The sequence below is a fragment of the Poromitra crassiceps genome (assembly GCF_964638095.1).
Source record: "Poromitra crassiceps genome assembly, chromosome: 8".
Classification (NCBI taxonomy): Eukaryota; Metazoa; Chordata; class Actinopteri; order Beryciformes; family Melamphaidae; genus Poromitra; species Poromitra crassiceps.
In genome coordinates, this window is record NC_139629.1 from 1,304,920 (window position 1) to 1,327,419 (window position 22,500).

Sequence of the window (22,500 nt, forward strand, 5' to 3'; positions counted from 1 at the left end):
GCCAGGTGGTTGGGAACCACTGCTCTACAGAACACTGTCCTCTACAGAACACTGTCTCTACAGAACACTGTCCTCTACAGAACATTGTCCTCTACAGAACACTGTCCTCTACAGAACACTGTCTCTACAGAACACTGTCCTCTACAGAACACTGTCTCTACAGAACACTGTCCTCTACAGAACACTGTCCTCTACAGAACATTGTCCTCTAGAACACTGTCCTCTACAGAACACTGTCTCTACAGAACACTGTCCTCTACAGAACACTGTCCTCTACAGAACACTGTCTCTACAGAACACTGTCCTCTACAGAACACTGTCTCTACAGAACACTGTCCTCTACAGAACACTGTCTCTACAGAACACTGTCCTCTACAGAACATTGTCCTCTACAGAACACTGTCTCTACAGAACACTGTCTCTACAGAACACTGTCCTCTACAGAACACTGTCTCTACAGAACACTGTCCTCTACAGAACACTGACACTGTCTCTACAGAACACTGTCTCTACAGAACACTGTCTCTACAGAACACTGTCCTCTACAGAACACTGTCTCTACAGAACACTGTCCTCTACAGAACACTGTCTCTACAGAACACTGTCTCTACAGAACACTGTCTCCACAGAACACTGTCCTCTACAGAACATTGTCTCCACAGAACACTGTCTCTACAGAACACTGTCCTCTACAGAACACTGTCCTCTACAGAACACTGTCCTCTACATAACACTGTCTCTACAGAACACTGTCCTCTACAGAACACTGTCTCTACAGAACACTGTCCTCTACAGAACACTGTCCTCTACAGAACACTGTCCTCTACATAACACTGTCTCTACAGAACACTGTCCTCTACAGAACACTGTCTCTACAGAACACTGTCCTCTACAGAACACTGTCTCTAACTTATTGGACAGGCCCGATCAAACTCTCGGCATGGACACATCTCCATCCGTGCCTTTCCTGTAACACTCTTTTCCATGTTCCTGTATGCCCCCTTGTGGTGGGCTGATGTATTTATGCTTGCTGTTGTGTGTTGAGCAAATCTCTTTGTCTATGTATCTTATGTCATCCTGGTACAGCAAAGTGTCCTGGGAAATAGACCTTTGCACAGTAAATGTGTTTTGACAGTATGTGATCTAGCTGCTGCTGGTAGAGCCTACTTATATATCCTGGAGCCATTCTGTGTGTGTTGTAACAGTTGTCAGCCAGCAGGTCTCTGTGTACATGTTGATGTGGGAGGGGGGCAGCAGCTGCTCTGCCATGCATGTCGTGTTGCTGCAGGCAATAAGTTGAAGAAGAAGAGATCAGCTCCATCAGAGGAGTGAGTGATGCTACTGTAGTACAGTATGTGAGTGATGCTACTGTAGTACAGTATGTGAGTGATCACACGTGTGTGTGTGTGTGTGTGTGTGTGTGTGTGTGTGTGTGTGTGTGTGTGTGTGTGTGTGTGTGTGTGTGCACTTTCACGCTGAGTTCACTTTTCTTCAGGCTATCTCTCCCTCTACACACACAAACATGCTGTATGCATGGATGTATGTACTTTATGTACCGGTATGTATGTATGTATGTATGATGTATGTATGATGTATGTATGTATGTATGTATGTATGTATGTATGTATGTATGTATGTATGTATGTATGATGTATGTATGTATGTATGATGTATGTATGTATGTATGTATGTATGTATGTACTGTATGTATGTGTCAGTGTTTCCCCTACCATTCCACAGGCCTGGCAGGCCCGCCAGGGCAACGACGCCCCCGCCAGGCCAGAAACAAATGCCAAAAAAAATAAAAAATAAAAAATAATAATAATTCTGCTCCCCAAAATTTCAATAATCCTTTATGGCATATTACCGTATTACAATACACAAGAATACTGGTGTTGACAGTGTTGACAGTAATAGAAGATGCCAAACCATTCAAAACATTAAGCATTTTGCTTTTAGGAGCATTGTGCCAGCGTGGAGCACTGTTCCAAACTGTTTGTATGATGATACTTGGGATGCCATTGCGAACATAGATGGGAACAGCGAGCCAGCGAGGGCCCCCACCGTTGCGGTCGGGATACGTATCGAAATCTCTCCAGGCCTGAACATTTTTCTAGGGGAAACACTGATGTATGTATGTATGTATGTATGTATGTATGTATGTATGTATGTATGTATGTATGTATGTATGTATGTATGTATGTATGTATGTATGTACAGTATGTATGTAGGCATATGCATGTATCTATCTATCTATCTATCTATCTATCTATCTATAACTCCATCGTGTTGGCTGTTTTTTGGCTGTGTTGGTTTAGACTTTATTGATTTCCGTTTGCCTGGCTGTCTGTTTGTCTGACTGACTCACTGTCTTCCTCTGTTTGACTGTTAGTCCATCTGTCCAACCTTGTCTGTCTGTCTGTCTGTCTGTCTGTCTGTCTGTCTGTCTGCCTGCCTGTCTGTCTGTATGTCTGTCTGTCTGTCTGTCTGTCTGTCTGTCTGCCTGTCTGTCTGTCTGTCTGTCTGTCTGTCTGTCTGTCTGTCTGTCTGTCTGTCTGAACTTTATCCCTTATGAGTCCCCCCCCCCAGCAAAGTCCCTTGTGGTTAAAGTGTAAAACTTTTGTAAAAATCTATTGTAGAAAAATCTTTTGTACATCTACTTCGATGTACTTCATCGAAGTAGAACAATTGGTAGAGTACAGTACAGTGTTATTTTCTTGTCTGCATTGCCTATAACCCTTTTGGGTACCTATTCTGGTTTAGCAAAACATCACCTTCCCTTGTTGTTTTTCTTTCCTCCACAAGGGCCTCTGGAAATGTTGCTGCACAGGCGCGCAGTTTTCTTCCATCCCACATGTTGGTGTTTCTAATGACTTTACTGCATCAATTAAGGAAACTAACTCTTACTACTTAAGGAAACTAACTCTTACTACTTAAGGAAACTAACTCTTACTACTTAAGGAAACTAACTCTTACTACTTAAGGAAACTAACTCTTACTACTTAAGGAAACTAACTCTTAATACTTAAGGAAACTAACTCTTAATACTTAAGGAAACTGACTTACTACTTAAGGAAACTAACTCTTACTACTGAAGGAAACTAACTCTTACTACTTAAGGAAACTGACTCTTACTACTTGAGGAAACTAACTCTTGCTACTTAAGGAAACTAACTCTTACTACTTAAGGAACCTAACTCATACTACTTAAGGAAACTACCTCTTACCACTGAAGGAAACTAACTCTTACTACTTAAGGAAACTAACTCTTACTACTTAAGGAAACTAACTCCTACTACTTAAGGAACCTAACTCATACTACTTAAGGAAACTACCTCATACTACTTAAGGAAACTGACTCTTACTACTTAAGGAAACTAACTCTTACTACTTAAGGAAACTAACTCTTACTACTTAAGGAAACTAACTCTTACTACTTAAGGAAACTGACTCTTACTACTGAAGGAAACTAACTCTTACTACTTAAGGAAACTGACTTACTACTTAAGGAAACTAACTCTTACTACTGAAGGAAACTGACTCTTACTACTTAAGGAAACTAACTCTTACTACTTAAGGAAACTAACTCGTAATACTTAAGGAAACTGACTTACTACTTAAGGAAACTAACTCTTACTACTGAAGGAAACTAACTCTTACTACTTAAGGAAACTGACTCTTACTACTTGAGGAAACTAACTCTTACTACTTAAGGAAACTAACTCTTACTACTTAAGGAAACTAACTCTTACTACTTAAGGGAACTAACTCTTACTATGGTGGTGGTTGAGTTGAGTTCCCCCCCCCCTCCCCTGATATGTGAAGAACTTTGAGTGTCTAGAAAGGCGCTATATAAATCCAAACAATTATTATTATTATTACTGAAGGAAACTAACTCTTACTCTCCTCTTTGTCCACTCTCCACTCTCCCCCTTCCCACCCCCTGCCTTCTCCTGTCTTCTCCTGTCTTCTCCTGTCTTCTCCTGTCTTCTCCTGTCTTCTCCTGCCTGCTCCTGTCTTCTCCTGTCTTCTCCTGCCTTCTCCTGCCTTCTCCTGCCTTCTCCTGCCTTCTCTCCCTTCCAGTAATCAGGAATCCACCAGTCAAGCTATGTCGTTTGTTGTTCCAGCCAATTACACAGGTGCCCTGGGTGAGAGACACTCTCTAACACTCTCTCATTTTTATCTCTCTCTCTCCCCCTCTCTCAACGACTCACTCAATAGGGGTCTATTTCCAGCTGCTCTTTCTGGAACAATCTGTACATTGGAGTCACTTCCACCAAAGTGCATCAATATAAAGTGTGTGCTCTGCTCTCACTGTTCAAAACAAAAGCCATGATATGAATACATTCATAGTATTCCAAAGTAGAACGTGCTCCGCCCCCCACAACTGAGTGAATCTTTTCGACCATTAGTCCCCTTTCTTTCAGTTTCAACTTTAATTGATCGCTTTCTGTTCTGTCTATCTCCCCTCCATCCACACTCCTACTGGGGGGCAGGTCTGCTGCCACAGGACAACGCCAGAAAAGGACAGGAACCCTCTGAAAACCTGCATTTCTTTACTGAGCAGGGCTCAAAAGTATTTCAATGACCTTTATGGCGTTTGTATGCTTTTTTCCTGTTTAAATCAATCAACTGAAACTGAAACTGAACACATACGCAAAACACCGACTCCGTTGCACCCATGTCCTACCTCATCTTGAGTTTCTGCAGGTCGTCGGCCAGGTTGTCTCTGTCCACCTCCACGCGGGCCCTCTGGTTGGTGAGGGCCTCGACCTGCCTCCTCAGCTCCCTCATCTCCTCCTCGTACAGCTCGGCCACGCGGCCGGGCCCCTCGCGCCCCTTCATCCTCTCGATCTCCACTGTCAGCACGGCATTCTGCTGCTCCAGGAAGCGCACCTTCTCAATGTAGCTGGCGAAGCGGTCGTTGAGGTGCTGCAGCTCGGCCTTCTCGTTGGTCCTTGTGTTGAGGAAGTCCTGGTTCATGGCGTCGGCCAGGTTGAAGTCGAGCTTCTCCCCGGAGTAGGTGCGCATGGCCGAGGAGGCACCGTAGCCCGCTCCCCCGGCGCCCCCGGAGGACATCCTGTAAGACGGGGCGCTGCTGCTCTTCACCTCGTAGACGCGGGAAGACATGTGGGACGCGGCGGAGGCGCTGCGGCCGCCCGCTCCAGAGGAGAACATGGACGACATGGGGGCAGAACCCACGCCTGAGCCGAAGGTGCGGCGGTATGAGGAGGCCGACTGGGCCGAGGAGGAGTAGGACTTGCTCATGGCTGGATGGCTGGTTGCTTTGTGGTTTGATGGGGTGCTGCTGAGACTGGACTGTCCCACCGGGTAACTGGCAGAGAGACGAAATGAAGAAGTGCCTTCACTGGACACAGCTATTTGTAGCTTCACCACACCCACTCTCACTCCCCTCTCTCCTCACCCCTCTATCTCTACCCCCCTCCTTCCCTCCCTCTACCTCGTACGCCCCCTCCTCTGTATCTCAAACCTCTTGTCCTCCCTCCATCGACCACTAGGACAACATTTACAGGCCACGGCCCAAACTGAAGAAAGTTTGCTTGGGTCCTATTTGCAAGATCTCCAACAATGGTTAAGGTTAAAGAAAGGGGGTGGCGGTAGAAGAGCTGATCCCAAGTCAGTAGTGAGAACTTGTGCTGTCCCATACCATGAACACGGTTTCAGAAAGTTAGACTATTTCCAGGTTGAGATCTGTTACAAAAAGTGCGAAGGAAAAGGAATAGTGCTTTGTGACAAAACAAGAAAATATGAACAGTCTTTTTATTTGACTATTGCATATTACCCAGTTGAAAATCAAAGCATTGTGCCATAGCTGCTTTCATCAGGGTGTATATACCTTTCCCTTTCCTTGTATTCATTCAAGTGTTCTAATAAACGACTTTTTCTTAAAGAATCCTTAAAAATACTATTTTAAGAATATTTTTTTCAACATACATGCAACAGTAATTTTGGTAGATTTCATTTTTACTGTAATCAGATTACTACAATCCCTTTATATGTCATCCAATATTCTCCAACCCTGCCCTCCACAGATCTCCTCCCCCTTTCCAACCACTCGTCTTTTCTCTCCTCTCATTCCTCTGTCACTGTTTCTGTTCCCAAGCCTCATTCAGCTGTCGCCCTGATCTGGTTTCAACTGCTGCAAAGGGCGGTGGCCTGTGTGTGTGTGTGTGTGTGTGTGTGTGTGTGTGTGTGTGTGTGTGTGTGTGTGTATGTATGTCTGTCTGTGTGTGTGTGTGTGTGTGTGTGTGTGTGTGTGTGTGTGTCTCTGTGTGTGTGTGTGTGTGTGTGTGTGTGTGTGTGTGTGTGTGTATGTCTGTCTGTCTGTGTGTGTGTGTGTGTGTGTGTGTGTGTGTGTGTGTGTGTGTGTGTGTGTGTGTGTGTGTGTGTGTGTGTGTGAGTGAGTGAGTGAGTGAGTGAGTGAGTGAGTGAGTGAGTGAGTGAGTGTGAGTCCTTGCATTTTTCTCTGTGTATTTATATGACTCAAACCTCTTCTGGCAGGGAGATGGTCTAAGTGTTGAAGAAGCTATTAGAGATAAGATATCCCTGTTTCATGAAACATCTATATATATATATTTTATTTTATTTAGCATTTATTTATACAGGGGAGATCTCTTGAGAGCAAGCTCTCATTTGCAAGAGTGCCCTGTGTACAGAAAACATTATACACAGAGTGCCCTGTGTACAGAAAACATTATACACAGAGTGCCCTGTGTACAGAAAACATACAAAGAGGTTAAAAGTTTACAGACATGATAAATTAAACAATAACAACAAGTGAAAACATTTCATGTAAAACAGGAACACTCCTGGTGTAGGGTGCTCTCTATAGGAGCATTCTGACAGGAACACTCCTGGTGTAGGGCGCTCTCTATAGGAGCATTCTGACAGGAACACTCCTGGTGTAGGGCGCTCTCTATAGGAGCATTCTGACAGGAACACTCCTGGTGTAGGGTGCTCTCTATAGGAGCATTCTGACAGGAACACTCCTGGTGTAGGGCGCTCTCTATAGGAGCATTCTGACAGGAACACTCCTGGTGTAGGGCGCTCTCTATAGGAGCATTCTGACAGGAACACTCCTGGTGTAGGGCGCTCTCTATAGGAGCATTCTGACAGGAACACTCCTGGTGTAGGGTGCTCTCTATAGGAGCATTCTGACAGGAACACTCCTGGTGTAGGGCGCTCTCTATAGGAGCATTCTGACAGGAACACTCCTGGTGTAGGGCGCTCTCTATAGGAGCATTCTGACAGGAACACTCCTGGTGTAGGGCGCTCTCTATAGGAGCATTCTGACAGGAACACTCCTGGTGTAGGGCGCTCTCTATAGGAGCATTCTGACAGGAACACTCCTCTGTAGGGCGCTCTCTATAGGAGCATTCTGACAGGAACACTCCTGGTGTAGGGTGCTCTCTATAGGAGCATTCTGACAGGAACACTCCTGGTGTAGGGCGCTCTCTATAGGAGCATTCTGACAGGAACACTCCTGGTGTAGGGTGCTCTCTATAGGAGCATTCTGACAGGAACACTCCTGGTGTAGGGCGCTCTCTATAGGAGCATTCTGACAGGAACACTCCTGGTGTAGGGCGCTCTCTATAGGAGCATTCTGACAGGAACACTCCTGGTGTAGGGTGCTCTCTATAGGAGCATTCTGACAGGAACACTCCTGGTGTAGGGCGCTCTCTATAGGAGCATTCTGACAGGAACACTCCTGGTGTAGGGCGCTCTCTATAGGAGCATTCTGACAGGAACACTCCTGGTGTAGGGCGCTCTCTATAGGAGCATTCTGACAGGAACACTCCTCTGTAGGGCGCTCTCTATAGGAGCATTCTGACAGGAACACTCCTGGTGTAGGGTGCTCTCTATAGGAGCATTCTGACAGGAACACTCCTGGTGTAGGGCGCTCTCTATAGGAGCATTCTGACAGGAACACTCCTGGTGTAGGGCGCTCTCTATAGGAGCATTCTGACAGGAACACTCCTGGTGTAGGGCGCTCTCTATAGGAGCATTCTGACAGGAACACTCCTGGTGTAGGGCGCTCTCTATAGGAGCATTCTGACAGGAACACTCCTGGTGTAGGGCGCTCTCTATAGGAGCATTCTGACAGGAACACTCCTGGTGTAGGGTGCTCTCTATAGGAGCATTCTGACAGGAACACTCCTGGTGTAGGGCGCTCTCTATAGGAGCATTCTGACAGGAACACTCCTGGTGTAGGGTGCTCTCTATAGGAGCATTCTGACAGGAACACTCCTGGTGTAGGGCGCTCTCTATAGGAGCATTCTGACAGGAACACTCCTCTGTAGGGCGCTCTCTATAGGAGCATTCTGACAGGAACACTCCTGGTGTAGGGTGCTCTCTATAGGAGCATTCTGACAGGAACACTCCTGGTGTAGGGCGCTCTCTATAGGAGCATTCTGACAGGAACACTCCTGGTGTAGGGTGCTCTCTATAGGAGCATTCTGACAGGAACACTCCTGGTGTAGGGCGCTCTCTATAGGAGCATTCTGACAGGAACACTCCTGGTGTAGGGCGCTCTCTATAGGAGCATTCTGACAGGAACACTCCTGGTGTAGGGCGCTCTCTATAGGAGCATTCTGACAGGAACACTCCTGGTGTAGGGTGCTCTCTATAGGAGCATTCTGACAGGAACACTCCTGGTGTAGGGCGCTCTCTATAGGAGCATTCTGACAGGAACACTCCTGGTGTAGGGCGCTCTCTATAGGAGCATTCTGACAGGAACACTCCTGGTGTAGGGTGCTCTCTATAGGAGCATTCTGACAGGAACACTCCTCATGTAGGGTGCTCTCTATAGGAGCATTCTGACAGGAACACTCCTGGTGTAGGGCGCTCTCTATAGGAGCATTCTGACAGGAACACTCCTGGTGTAGGGCGCTCTCTATAGGAGCATTCTGACAGGAACACTCCTGGTGTAGGGTGCTCTCTATAGGAGCATTCTGACAGGAACACTCCTGGTGTAGGGCGCTCTCTATAGGAGCATTCTGACAGGAACACTCCTGGTGTAGGGCGCTCTCTATAGGAGCATTCTGACAGGAACACTCCTGGTGTAGGGCGCTCTCTATAGGAGCATTCTGACAGGAACACTCCTCTGTAGGGCGCTCTCTATAGGAGCATTCTGACAGGAACACTCCTGGTGTAGGGCGCTCTCTATAGGAGCATTCTGACAGGAACACTCCTGGTGTAGGGTGCTCTCTATAGGAGCATTCTGACAGGAACACCCCTGGTGTAGGGTGCTCTCTATAGGAGCATTCTGACAGGAACACTCCTGGTGTAGGGTGCTCTCTATAGGAGCATTCTGACAGGAACACTCCTGGTGTAGGGCGCTCTCTATAGGAGCATTCTGACAGGAACACTCCTGGTGTAGGGCGCTCTCTATAGGAGCATTCTGACAGGAACACTCCTGGTGTAGGGTGCTCTCTATAGGAGCATTCTGACAGGAACACTCCTGGTGTAGGGTGCTCTCTATAGGAGCATTCTGACAGGAACACTCCTGGTGTAGTGCGCTCTCTATAGGAGCATTCTGACAGGAACACTCCTGGTGTAGGGCGCTCTCTATAGGAGCATTCTGACAGGAACACTCCTCTGTAGGGCTCCTCTCTATAGGAGCATTCTGACAGGAACACTCCTGGTGTAGGGCGCTCTCTATAGGAGCATTCTGACAGGAACACTCCTGGTGTAGGGCGCTCTCTATAGGAGCATTCTGACAGGAACACTCCTGGTGTAGGGTGCTCTCTATAGGAGCATTCTGACAGGAACACTCCTGGTGTAGGGCGCTCTCTATAGGAGCATTCTGACAGGAACACTCCTGGTGTAGGGTGCTCTCTATAGGAGCATTCTGACAGGAACACTCCTGGTGTAGGGCGCTCTCTATAGGAGCATTCTGACAGGAACACTCCTGGTGTAGGGTGCTCTCTATAGGAGCATTCTGACAGGAACACTCCTGGTGTAGGGCGCTCTCTATAGGAGCATTCTGACAGGAACACTCCTGGTGTAGGGTGCTCTCTATAGGAGCATTCTGACAGGAACACTCCTGGTGTAGGGCGCTCTCTATAGGAGCATTCTGACAGGAACACTCCTGGTGTAGGGCGCTCTCTATAGGAGCATTCTGAAAGAATTAAGAGGGATCAATCACTCCAATTTTAAATGGTCCTGGAGCTCATTCCATTTGTTAGGAGCATAAAAAGAAAAAGCAGTGTTTCCCTGCTCAGTCCTCACGCGTGGGACAGACAGTCTGACATAAGACCGCGAGCGTGTTTGATAACTGATACTTATGAGTAGGGATGTTCGATATTGGCTTTTTTACCGATATCCGATATCCGATAATGTCCAACTCTTAATTTCCGATACCGATATCAACCGATATCAACCGATACCGATATAAGCGGGCTTTTTTTCGACCGAAATTTCACGTAACAAGTTACATAATGTAGCTTAATGTAGCTGAAGAGTTTAATATATAATATGCATGTTGTGTTAAAGTTGTAAGTGTTAGAGAAGCGAGCTTGTGACCAGAAGGTCGTCTGTTCAATCCCCGGGACCGGCAGGATAAATCTGGATGGGGAAAGTGAAAAGGCAGCGCTTGCCCCTCCCTCATTACCACCACTGAGGTGCCCTTGAGCAAGGCCCTTAACCCAACCGCTCCAGTGGAGCTGCTCAGTGGCCAACAGATCAGACTGTGGTTGTACTGGTCAGCTTCCAGGTATGAATGTGTGTGTGAATGTGAACAGGGCACTCCTGAAAAAGAGAGCATTGCTCTCAGTGAGACTCCCCCTGTATTTATGAAAAAAAAAAAAAAAAAAAAAAACGGCATAAAAACCGATACCGATATTTTCCGATATCGATTTTTTTATGCTAATATCGGCCGATAATATCGGTAGGCCGATAATATCGGACATCCCTACTTATGAGTGAGAGTTGAGGACAGATAAAGTGGCAGCTTCCCAATCAAAGCTTTATAAATAAATAAGAGACAATGTTGCTCTCTGCGAACCGTCAGGGACATTTTCATACAATATATATATCTGTGTCGCGCTGCCAGAGAAGTGGGGAAGTGTGCCAGCTGGCAAACTGGTCAAGTCACCAAAAATAGATCACATCAATAAAAACATATTTGAAATAATTTAGCTTATGAAATAGCTCCGACACGCTTAATCTAACTTGTCAGTTTAATTGAGCTGGATAAACTAGATTCAGTGGGATTCACTGCAGCAGCAAAAACATAAAAAGAGAAATACATATTGACTTTATAATGGCTGGTGATTCACAGAGACCATAACTTTCACAAGCTGAGACAGAAACTGTATTTTAGAGTGTTCATCTCTCCCAAAGACATGCTAGTGTCCTGGTGTGACACTAGTTTGACAGTGTGTTTTGAGTTGGTACCATTCCAGCAGGAATAGAGTTACAGTACAATCATGTCTTTACCCTTAGTTACATAACGAGCTGGAAGGTTGGAGTGAGAGAGCTGCTGCCCGGGAAGGTCACACACTCCCCACTGCATCAGCGCTCACACACACACACACACACACACACACACACACACACACACACACACACACACACACACACACACACACACACACACACACACACACACACACACACACACACGCACACACACACACACACACACACACTCCTCACTTCATCACCACTCACACACACTTCATGCAGGCTTGGTTCAAGCATTTTATTTGGTGAATATAAAATAGCAGTTTGTGTGTTTCACTACCGTGTGTGTGTGTGTGTGTGTGTGTGTGTGTGTGTGTGTGTGTGTGTGTGTGTGTGTGTGTGTGTGTGTGTGTGTGTGTGTTACTGTCATGTTTAAATGCATGCCGTTGCTCTGTGAAGAACAGACAGGCAACACTCGAGCCAGACATCCAGGGCGGCAGGGGAAAGCAAGCCCAGACATGGTGAGTCATCTCTGGGACACACCAGCCTGGACATCAGCCTGTCACACCACCTCCATGTGCTGGGATCCAGGGTGTGCGAGTGGTTGTGCAGGTGGTGATGGTGATAAATAAAGCTGAAACCAAGCTACAAGATCCAAAAAGGAAGCGCAGATGACCAGTGACTAATCGGTTTCCTGTGACACTATAGTCAGCTTTCACTCTCTGATGTCTCCCTCTTGACTTTGATGCTGTGTGATGCTATAAATCCCTCTGAGAGCTGAGCCAGCTGGCCTATCACAGGGTGACCTGAGGGCTGAGGCAGCTGGCCTATCAGGGTGACCTGAGGGCTGAGGCAGGGCCTATCAGGGTGACCCTCTCAATAATGCAACACCTGTCATTGGCCAATTGCACGCGATGGTCAGAACGTCAGAACAGCTGAAAACCCATGGTGACTGTATGAAGACACTAGCAATGCTTATACACTACATTACTACTACAGTAAGAAACCTACAATAAGGGATCAATAAAGTATCACATTTACATTTCATTTTTATTTGATTGTTTATTTGTAAAAGCAATGCCCATTTTGTTTTGTATTGCCCTTATCAAACAGCAAGCAAATATATGGCAAGGTGAAAAGAGTGGTAGCATTTCTTTTTAATGAATGGGGTACTTTAAAAATTGTAATAGGTTGGTTGTCTGAACATGAGATCCAGATTATTTGGGTTAGCAGATTACTTGGAGAAATCTTTGGACATGAGGCAATGAGTATTATATACCCAAACAAAAGGAGTAATTCTGCTGTTCTGGACTGATGGGGTTCTGTACAGTAAAATATGGGCAGTGTCCTCATGATGCCAGGGTTTCTCCAACCTTTCTGCCAATAACCCAAATGAGAAATGTGACATTTAATGGCCATTAAGTCTTCAAAAGCACCCAGGTGCAGCTTGAGCTGTGCTGTGAGTGTGTGTCATCAAATCAGAGAGAGAACCATTAGTATATACATGAGTGTGTGTGTGTGTGTGTGTGTGTGTGTGTGTGTGTGTGTGTGTGTGTGTGTGTGTGTGTGTGTGTGTGTGTGTGTGTGTGCGTGTGCGTGTGCGTGTGCGTGTGCGTGTGTGTGTGTGCATGTGTGCATATTTGTGTGTGTGTGTCAGCTGCTGGTAGCATCAGGCATATTTATAGTTTTCTTGTTTGAACCCTGTTGTCAAGCCACTGTCCCAAAGCATCATGGGATTGAAGACAGAACCTGACAACCCCAGTAAAACTAAGAATAATGCTGCTGCTTTTTCAGCCATGCCTTATAAATATAACTGTTGAGTGGTGAAATGTCAAACATCAAATCTAAATAGGAGAAATGTAACATTTAAATTTGAGTTGAGTGTTTCTATCAAGCATGACTGCACAAAGTGATTGTATGAATTTAACAAATATTCCTGCAAGATCCTTCATCTGCCTTCTTGTCCGTCACATAAAGCGCTCTGTGCCCGTTGGATTCAGAGTGGGTGGGAGAAAAGTCATCAGTAGACAGTTTCACAGTTTCTCTGACAGTCGTGTTCAGTTTTGTTTTTCTTGTCAGTTCACAAAAGTTTATTTGTAAACATTTATTATTTGAAAGTTGCTTTGAGGTTTCCTCGATTTAACTTGAATATCCTCAAGAGAAAAATATATATTGGAATACATTCAAAATACAATATATAAATCAAGCCCTTTATAATATATAAAAGCATTAGGTAACGCTTTATATTAAGGTTCTATTAATAAGCATTAATTAATAGGTAATAAGGATCTTATAAGGTCCTTATTAACACTATTATTATGTTAATAATACTATATAAGTGTTAATAATCGCATTATAAACATATTTATTGGTAGCTTATAAGACATTTATAAGCACTTTATAACCACCTTTACTAGCTGGTTTTGTTACTTCATTAAGCTTAATAAATAGTTTGTTATTACCTTATTAACAGTTAACTATGCTTTTTGTGTAAAGTGATTCTATGTCCATTGTTACTAGGTACTGTTCAGTATCAGTCAATCCAATTGTTTGCACAGTTTTGATAAACTCCATAGAATCCCTTGTGTATGACGGGAGGGCAGTTACCATAGGTTGGAGAGCATAATCCACAAAAGCAGAGATTTTTTCTGTGACTGAGCCCATAGCAGCAATAATGGGACCTCCAGGAGGTGTGTCCACAAATGATTTATGAATTTTGGGTAGAGTGTAAAATACAGGAGTGATGGAGAAATCGACCTTCATAAAAGAGTGTTCAGGTTTAGTTACGAGTTCATTTTCGAGGAGCTGGTTAAGTAGGTTGTGAACCCGTGTCTTGAAAACAGAGATGGGGTTATGGTCCAGCTTCCCGTAGAATTTGGGATTGTTGAGTTGATTATGTACTTCTTTATCATAGGAGTCACGGTTGAGGACCACAGTAGCACCCCCCTTATCAGCACTCTGAATAACTAAAGTGTTATCATCTCTTATAGCCTTAAGTTCATCCCGTTGCTCCTTAGATAAATTATTTCTCACTTTATATTCCCTCCTTTTGTTCAAAATAACATCACTCTCTCTCCACCAATCTGCAATACGTGTCCAGAGATGGATTTCTGTATTTAGGGGGTATGAAGTAAGATTTAAAGTGGTGGAGGGTCTCAAAGGGGTGGGACTGCTGTTAGGTGCATTCAGGGCCGTAGCCAGGGATTTCGGGCCCCATGAAAGGATATCACATCGGCCCACGGATGGGATGGAAAAGTCGTGGGTGTTCTTAGGCTCAGCTGAACCCAGGCAAAAGCAGTGGGATGCTGCTGCTCCAACAAAAATTCAATTACATTTCTAATGGCTTCAAATTAGAGTTTTTTGTGCCTTATTCTCTAACTCAGAGGTTTTCAAAGTGGGAGGCGGGCCTCCCCAGGGAATGCTCCAGACAGTTTCAGGGGAGGCTCAGTGAATGGAAGTGGAAAAAATGTTACGTTATCAAAACGAGATCCTATAGCTTTGTCTGAGGGGAGGCCCACAGACTCAGACTTTGAAAACCCTAACTCTAACTGCTGATTCAGTTAGAACATGATTCACCAGAACATGATTTTGAAGGTGGTCCGAAGTCATGGATTACAGAACGCTGCTCTCATTAAACCAAAATAATCCGGGGGGGTTTCACACATTGCAACAGATGCTGTGGACACGATCTGGGCATGATGTGATTTGACTGACATGACAGGAAGTGTCATCCTGGAGTTTCCCATGGAAACTTCCCGTTGGACACATCATCAGTGCAGGACAGAACATGAGCCATGCATTGGGGGGAGGGGGGGGCAACTCCAGACACAGAAGCAACACCTGACCTGTGGCCTGGAAACAAGAATCTCAAATTAGCACCAATATCCCGGCATGGGTGGGCAGTGAGCACATAGGCACACACACACGCGCACGCACACACACACACACACACACACACACACACACGCACACAAACACACACGCACGCACACACATGCACACGCGCACACACACACACACACACACACACACACACACGCGCGCGTGTGTATAAATTATACCCGTATCATTTCTCCAACTTTCTATGCATCAAAAACAGAAAAAAACTCTATCTTTACTAAAACTATAGACGTTTTAGCGCTCAATTCCAACGCTTTGACTGTCATCTTTGAAATGGTGACAATTTGATCAAGTGAAAGAACATTTTCTTTAATTAGGACCCTGGTTGTTTTATAGTCTCTGACTGAATTTAAATTCAATGTTACAGCCTTCTCCTCCTCTCAGGCAACAGCACATTATCCCTGCTATGAATCCTGTCTGGATTGAGTCTGAAAGCATAAATCCTGTTTTCATTTCTGTAAAAACCCAAATAGAGAAGTGATGTTTGTCCTGGTTCAGAAAGCGATGCAGGAAGATGTATGTGACACAGGTGAACAAAACATCTAAGTGGCACGTAAAGCCACCCTGTCTTCACTCCATGACCAGTCTCCAGAAGGGGTGGGAGGGGCTGGGGGCAGGGGGTGGGGTGTGGGTGTTGGCCTGTGGAACGCTGGGGCCAGGCAGTGTGGATGACAGCCAGGAGAACCGGGAAATGGGTGAGGCCCTGATGTAAGAGTGACTTTAAAGGACTTTTTTACTTTGCACTTTATCATTTGAGATGGTTTTCTGTATTGCTCCATCTTCTGCTGTTGATGTGACCGCTGCGCTGCGTACTGTACTTGCACTAAGTCAAATTCCTTATTAAAAATGAATCTTGAAACATCTTGATACAGAAGAGAATAATATTTATTTCACTTCAATAGGGATTCTTGAAAGAGCAGGTGAGCTGGATTGAGAAAGACAGATCAGGGGAAGGGGTGGGAAGAGAGAGATAAGAGACAGACAGGTGAAAGAGAGAGAGAGAGAGAGAGAGAGAGAGAGAGAGAGAGAGAGAGAGAGAGAGGATACAGAATGAAGCATGGTGGAAATGCCATGACATTTGAATCAGTGCATGCTGGTGAGTGTCGGGGGCAGCGCGGGTGATTCTGCTGGGGTCATCTTTAAACACGTTGCCAAGCAACCAACCCAACATGCATACACATACACACACACACACACACACACACACACACACACACATGCCAATGAGCTGAGCCGCTACACGAGAGTGTGTGTGACACAGATGGAAGGATGAGGGGCAAAGGAGAGAGAGAGAGAGAGAGAGAGAGCAAGAAAGAGAGATCAAAGGTTTCACAAAGGCGTGTGTGTGCGTGTGCGTGTGTGTGTGTGTGTGTTTGTGTGTGTGTGTGTGTGTGTGTGTGTGTGTGTGAATGGGTGATTGCATGCAAGTGTGTAACATGGAAACAAGAAAAACTTGATTAGAAGGAAACCTGCTCCAGATCTCTTTGGTCTATCATGGGAGAGATAATCAAAAGCTAAAGCCGTGCCAGGAATAAAACATGGAACCACGTGATTCTAGACTAGACTAGACTAGACTAGACTAGACTAGTATAAACAGTCCTCATTTCATACATTCATTGGAGCCTTGTATGCGAACGAAAAGGCCAAAAGCCAAGGACTCCCACTGTATCTGCACTGCACACCTGTTAGCTGCAGAGGCAGCTGAGGCTCAAACATGCAGGCAGGGACAGACTGTCAGTGTTCAGGCAGGGACAGACTGTCAGTGTTCAGGCAGGGACAGACTGTCAGTGTTCAGGCAGGGCAGACTGTCAGTATTCAGGCAGGGGCAGACTGTCAGTATTCAGGCAGGGACAGACTGTCAGTATTCAGGCAGGGGCAGACTGTCAGTATTCAGGCAGGGGCAGACTGTCAGTATTCAGGGGCAGACTGTCAGTATTCAGGCAGGGGCAGACTGTCAGTATTCAGGCAGGGACAGACTGTCAGTGTTCAGGCAGGGACAGACTGTCAGTGTTCAGGCAGGGACAGACTGTCAGTGTTCAGGCAGGGACAGACTGTCAGTGTTCAGGCAGGGACAGACTGTCAGTGTTCAGGCAGGGACAGACTGTCAGTATTCAGGCAGGGGCAGACTGTCAGTATTCAGGCAGGGGCAGACTGTCAGTATTCAGGCAGGGACAGACTGTCAGTATTCAGGCAGGGGCAGACTGTCAGTATTCAGGCAGGGGCAGACTGTCAGTATTCAGGCAGGGACAGACTGTCAGTATTCAGGCAGGCAGGGAGAGACTGTCAGTGTTCAGGGGCAGACTGTCAGTATTCAGGCAGGGACAGACTGTCAGTATTCAGGCAGGCAGGGGCAGACTGTCAGTATTCAGGCAGGGACAGACTGTCAGTATTCAGGCAGGGTCAGACTGTCAGTATTCAGGCAGGCAGGGAGAGACTGTCAGTGTTCAGGGGCAGACTGTCAGTGTTCAGGGGCAGACTGTCAGTGTTCAGGGACAGACTGTCAGTGTTCAGGGACAGACTGTCAGTGTTCAGGGACAGACTGTCAGTGTTCAGGGACAGACTGTCAGTGTTCGGCAGGCAGGGACAGACTGTCAGTGTTCAGGCAGGGCAGACTGTCAGTGTTCAGGCAGGGGCAGCCTGTCAGTGTTCAGGGACAGACTGTCAGTGTTCAGGGGCAGACTGTCAGTGTTCAGGGGCAGACTGTCAGTGTGCAGGCAGGACAGACTGTCAGTGTTCAGGGGCAGACTGTCAGTGTTCAGGGGCAGACTGCAAGTGTTCAGGGGCAGACTGTCAGTGTTCAGGGACAGACTGTCAGTGTTCAGGGACAGACTGTCAGTGTTCAGTGTTCAGAGACAGACTGTCAGTGTTCAGGCAGGCAGACTGTCAGTGTTCAGTGTTCAGGGACAGACTGTCAGTGTTCAGGGACAGACTGTCAGTGTTCAGGGGCAGACTGTCAGTGTTCAGTGTTCAGGGACAGACTGTCAGTGTTCAGGGACAGACTGTCAGTGTTCAGGGGCAGACTGTCAGTGTTCAGGGGCAGACTGTCAGTGTTCAGTGTTCAGGGACAGACTGTCAGTGTTCAGGGACAGACTGTCAGTGTTCAGCAAAGCTGGGAAACATGTAACAGCTCCACATTACACAAAGACAAGCCATCATCTCCACAGTGGACATGGTGGCATTATTATTTCAGGATTCTGTTTTATTCCCATCAAAGATTTATAAACAACTTTGATTGGATTTCGTGTTTTTGTTTCTGTTTAATTTTGTCTAATTAAATAGTAAAATAAGGATTTTGTCTCAGGTCAGACCATGGGACTGTATAGCATTTCCATCCACCTCCTTTTTACAGACACTAGAGGGAGCAAGAGCATCAGTAATGGAACTGCTCTGCCCTGAGCCTTTCTTTCTTTCTTTCTTTCTTTCTTTCTTTTTCTTTCTTTCTTTCTTTCTTTCTTTCTTTCTTTCTTTCTCTTTCTTTCTTTCTTTCTTTCTTTCTTTCTTTCTTTCTTTCTTTTTCTTTCTTGTATGAGGAATTGAGCATGCTTCTCACGTTCCTTTCTAGCATCCCTCGCTGGCTCGCCCGGCCTCACAGCTCAGCTGCTGGGTGGCCTCTCCTGCTCTATTGGCATACACAGCGCACAATTGCCCAACTTCGCATCACTGATGACATCACTGTCATTGATGATGTCACAAGGCCTATGACATCATTGATGATTGATGTCACAATGCCTATGACATCACTGATGATGTCACAATGCCTATGACATCATCAGTGCCTATGACATCATCAGTGATGGCATAAGATGATTTTGGTCAATAATTATGTCACTGATGACATCACACAATTCACAGTAGCCATTTTGTGTCTAAAAGTCAAGGTAAACACAGGTGCAACCTTACCCCGCTAGCCGGGCGCTTCTCGCTCATACAGGTAAGGTAAGGGTTCATTTTTAGCGGCACGTGAGAGCGGCACGATTGTTTGATTGGAAATGAATTGATGGTCGCCGGGCGCTAATGCTCAGTATGAGCGAGAAGCGCCCGGCTAGCGGGGTAAGGTGCAACCAAAACATTAATGATGATTTCTATATCAATCCATTTAGGTGTTCCAGTGCTGGGGCCCTCATTAATGTTTTGGTTGCACAATATGTGTTTACCCTGCCTTTTAGACACAAAATGGCTGCTGCGACAAAGGACCATTCCTTCATCACTCCCCATGCCTAAACCTAACCCAATCAGAAGGAGAGTGGGGCGCGTCATTTGGCGTGTCGTGCGTCGATACTACGTGTGTACGTTTATTATATCCCCTCCCCATCCTCACCCCCCCATGCCCCGCCCCCATGCCCCGCCTTTCTACTGTGAGAAAACACTTTATCCTGGCCATGTATTTACATTTTCCCGTCACATCCACGGGCTTCATGGATCCAATGTGAGGTGTGAAGATCGGCTGTGCACAGCTCATTATAGCTCCCTGGGTCAATATGGGGATTTAAAGGCGAACAGGGAGAAAAAGAGGGGAAAACACAGGACTTGTTGGTTTCTCTGCATCTGCTGAGCAGCTGTGAAGCTGCGAGGATGCAACACCTGAAGCCATGGCGAGCTCTGCTCCTCCTCACGGCGCTGTGCCAGGCGGGAGGCGCACACAAATACGGTAAGAAGATGATGATAGCATGAGCCGTGAGGAGAAATCACTCCAATACAGTTTGTAGTCCGGTCATTATTCATACAACCACTTGATGTGTCCGACTCGGTAGTGAGTTTAGAGTGATCTGATCGGACTTTCATCTCCCATTGTTTCTATAATATTCGATTTTGGACTTATTATAGTGTGTCTGTGGTAGCCTGGTAGGCTACTCACTTTGATTGCTGATGATAAGATTTAAGATATAACGTTACACATGATTTGTGAGTTGTGTTGTTAGTTGCATAGCCTAATATACATTACTAAACTGAAATCGAAATGTATGCAATATTTTCTTCGGAGGGGGTGTGTGGGGGCAAATGGAAATGAAGTAGTGTAGGAAGGAAAGCAAAAAGCCAAGTCGATTCAAGATATTTCATTTTTGCAGCAGATATTGTGATATAATAGCTATATATAGTTATAAATATTGTGATAGTAGCCTATAAATTGTACGAGTTTGGGTTAGGCTTCATATTTGCAATTTCAAGTAGGCCTACGGTTGAAGACATTATTTTGCTAAATTAAACAGAATTGAAATATATATTTACATAAAACACATAGCCCTAGGTTTCAAATGAAATATAACTTGAGTATGAGTATAGTAAAGTTTCATTTTCCATAAAAATACAAATAGGCTACATTACTGATATGCGAAACAACAATGACAGCAAGCAGCAAGTGCAATATATATATATATATATATATATATATATATATATATATATATATATATATATATATATAGCCTATATATATATATATATATTGTAATAATCCGCTCCCGGGATCATTAATGAGGAGGAGAAGAGGCAATACTTGGTACAGTCTTTATTCCCGGTTCACACTCATAGCTCCTAGCTACACACACACAGCTCCTAGCTACACACGCGTGATTTCTAACCCCACATAGGATAAGCAATAACCACGCCCTGTGGCGCCGGGATTGGCCAGGAGCATTGAAGCTTGGGACTAAAGCGCCTGGGGTTTTTCATCTTTTAAAATAATCCAGTCCGCTTCCTCGTATTCTCAGACTCCCTCCTCACCCGAGACCGGAAGTCCCCTACACCCTGGCTGGTCCGCTGCCTTCACGTAACGTCGTAATCGCCACCGACGTGTCAAACTCTGGGTCGCCACAATATATATGTATATATATATATATATATATATATATATATATATATATATATATATATATATATATAATAACATGCTAAGACGATCTGGCATTTCAGCACCATGGAGAGAGACCAGTGACTGATGCTGTTTGCTATCCACTCTGTCTTTGTTCCCCTTATCCTTGTTAATATCAGTGCTTCCGTCCATCTCTTCCATGCACAGTGACATTTACAGTAAGGCTGACATGCCTGTGGCCTTTCACTTACATCGCCATCTCCCTTTTCAAACCAGCTATATGGCTCATGTCCAGTTGCTATGACAACAGACTGTCTATGAAAGGTCAGAGATCAGAGGTTACCTTCAGATAATTCACACACCAGTGAAGATCAGATGGGACCGGGGCTATTATTGTTTTTTTAACAGCCACAAGTAGTCAGTGCTGTGTGTGTGTGTGTGTGTGTGTGTGTGTGTGTGTGTGTGTGTGTGTGTGTGTGTGTGTGTGTGTGTGTGTGTGCGTGTGCGTGTGCGTGTGCGTGTGCGTGTGTGTGTGTGTGTGTATGTGTGTGAGAGAGAGAGAGAGAGAGAGAGAGTGGGGGGGCACACTCATGTGTGGATCACAAATTGATGGATGGATGGATGGATACCAAATAAAGTACTAAGGAACAGAGAGATAATGTCTTAGTCCATCTTTTTCTTTACCTGTGAATGGAGTGACTTAGTGAATAGTGTCAGTGACTCACCTCGTCCTTTTTTAACTCTCTTTCTCTTGAATTGAACTGAATTCAGAAAAAAGAGTGAGATACACAGTAAACACATACAGAGAGAGAGGGAGAGAGAGAGAGAGAGTTATCACTGTGTGCTCTGCTGTGTGTTATGCCTGGTGGAGGTCCTATCTAGCAACAGCCAGCTGCTGTTTCCCACACTGCCATCGCCTCCAAGGTCCTGCACACCAACCATAAACAAACTAAATGAACCAGCATCACCCCTTCTTCTAAATCATCGTTTTACATCCACAAAATCTGTGTCAACCTTTTATCGTCAGACTATATTCTTTCACTTTTAATGATGGGGTTTCCCACAGACGACAATACAAAGAGTGCCAGAACATGGCTTCACAGCTGCTCAAAACAAACTGTAACCTCCACTGAAAGAGTCATATGGACCCATTTCACAACAGCCCTTTTGAGGTGGTGAAAGCAGGAAGTAAAGCAGCTATACGCTGATACCATTAATTATGCTTCCATCATGTTGAGGTGTTCAGTGACAGGTGGCCTCATTAATGCTAATGATTAAACCTGTTATTTCCTGCTTTACCACCTCAAAAGGTTGTTGTGAAATGAGAATATCATAGTATTCCGATGATGTCACAAGCCTTTTCC

General features: G+C 45.3%; 2 protein-coding genes across 2 annotated transcripts in view; one reads left to right on the forward strand and one right to left on the reverse strand.

Annotated features, from left to right (window-relative positions):
- Positions 1-5,322, reverse strand: part of LOC310781248 (desmin-like) — a 14,817-nt gene extending 9,495 nt beyond the window's left edge. Inside the window, exon 1 of the mRNA XM_083641818.1 lies at positions 4,691-5,322. Coding sequence (XP_083497944.1) covers positions 4,691-5,268 — 578 coding nt within the window. The 5' untranslated portion in view covers positions 5,269-5,322. The remainder of the gene's footprint in view (positions 1-4,690) is intronic.
- Positions 5,323-19,899: 14,577 nt separating this feature from the next.
- The window catches only part of ptprna (protein tyrosine phosphatase receptor type Na), a gene marked incomplete at both ends in the record, with an annotated part of 52,220 nt that continues 49,619 nt past the window's right edge, over positions 19,900-22,500 (forward strand). Inside the window, one exon of the mRNA XM_083641712.1 lies at positions 19,900-19,975. Within this exon, the coding sequence (XP_083497838.1) occupies positions 19,900-19,975 (76 nt within the window). The remainder of the gene's footprint in view (positions 19,976-22,500) is intronic.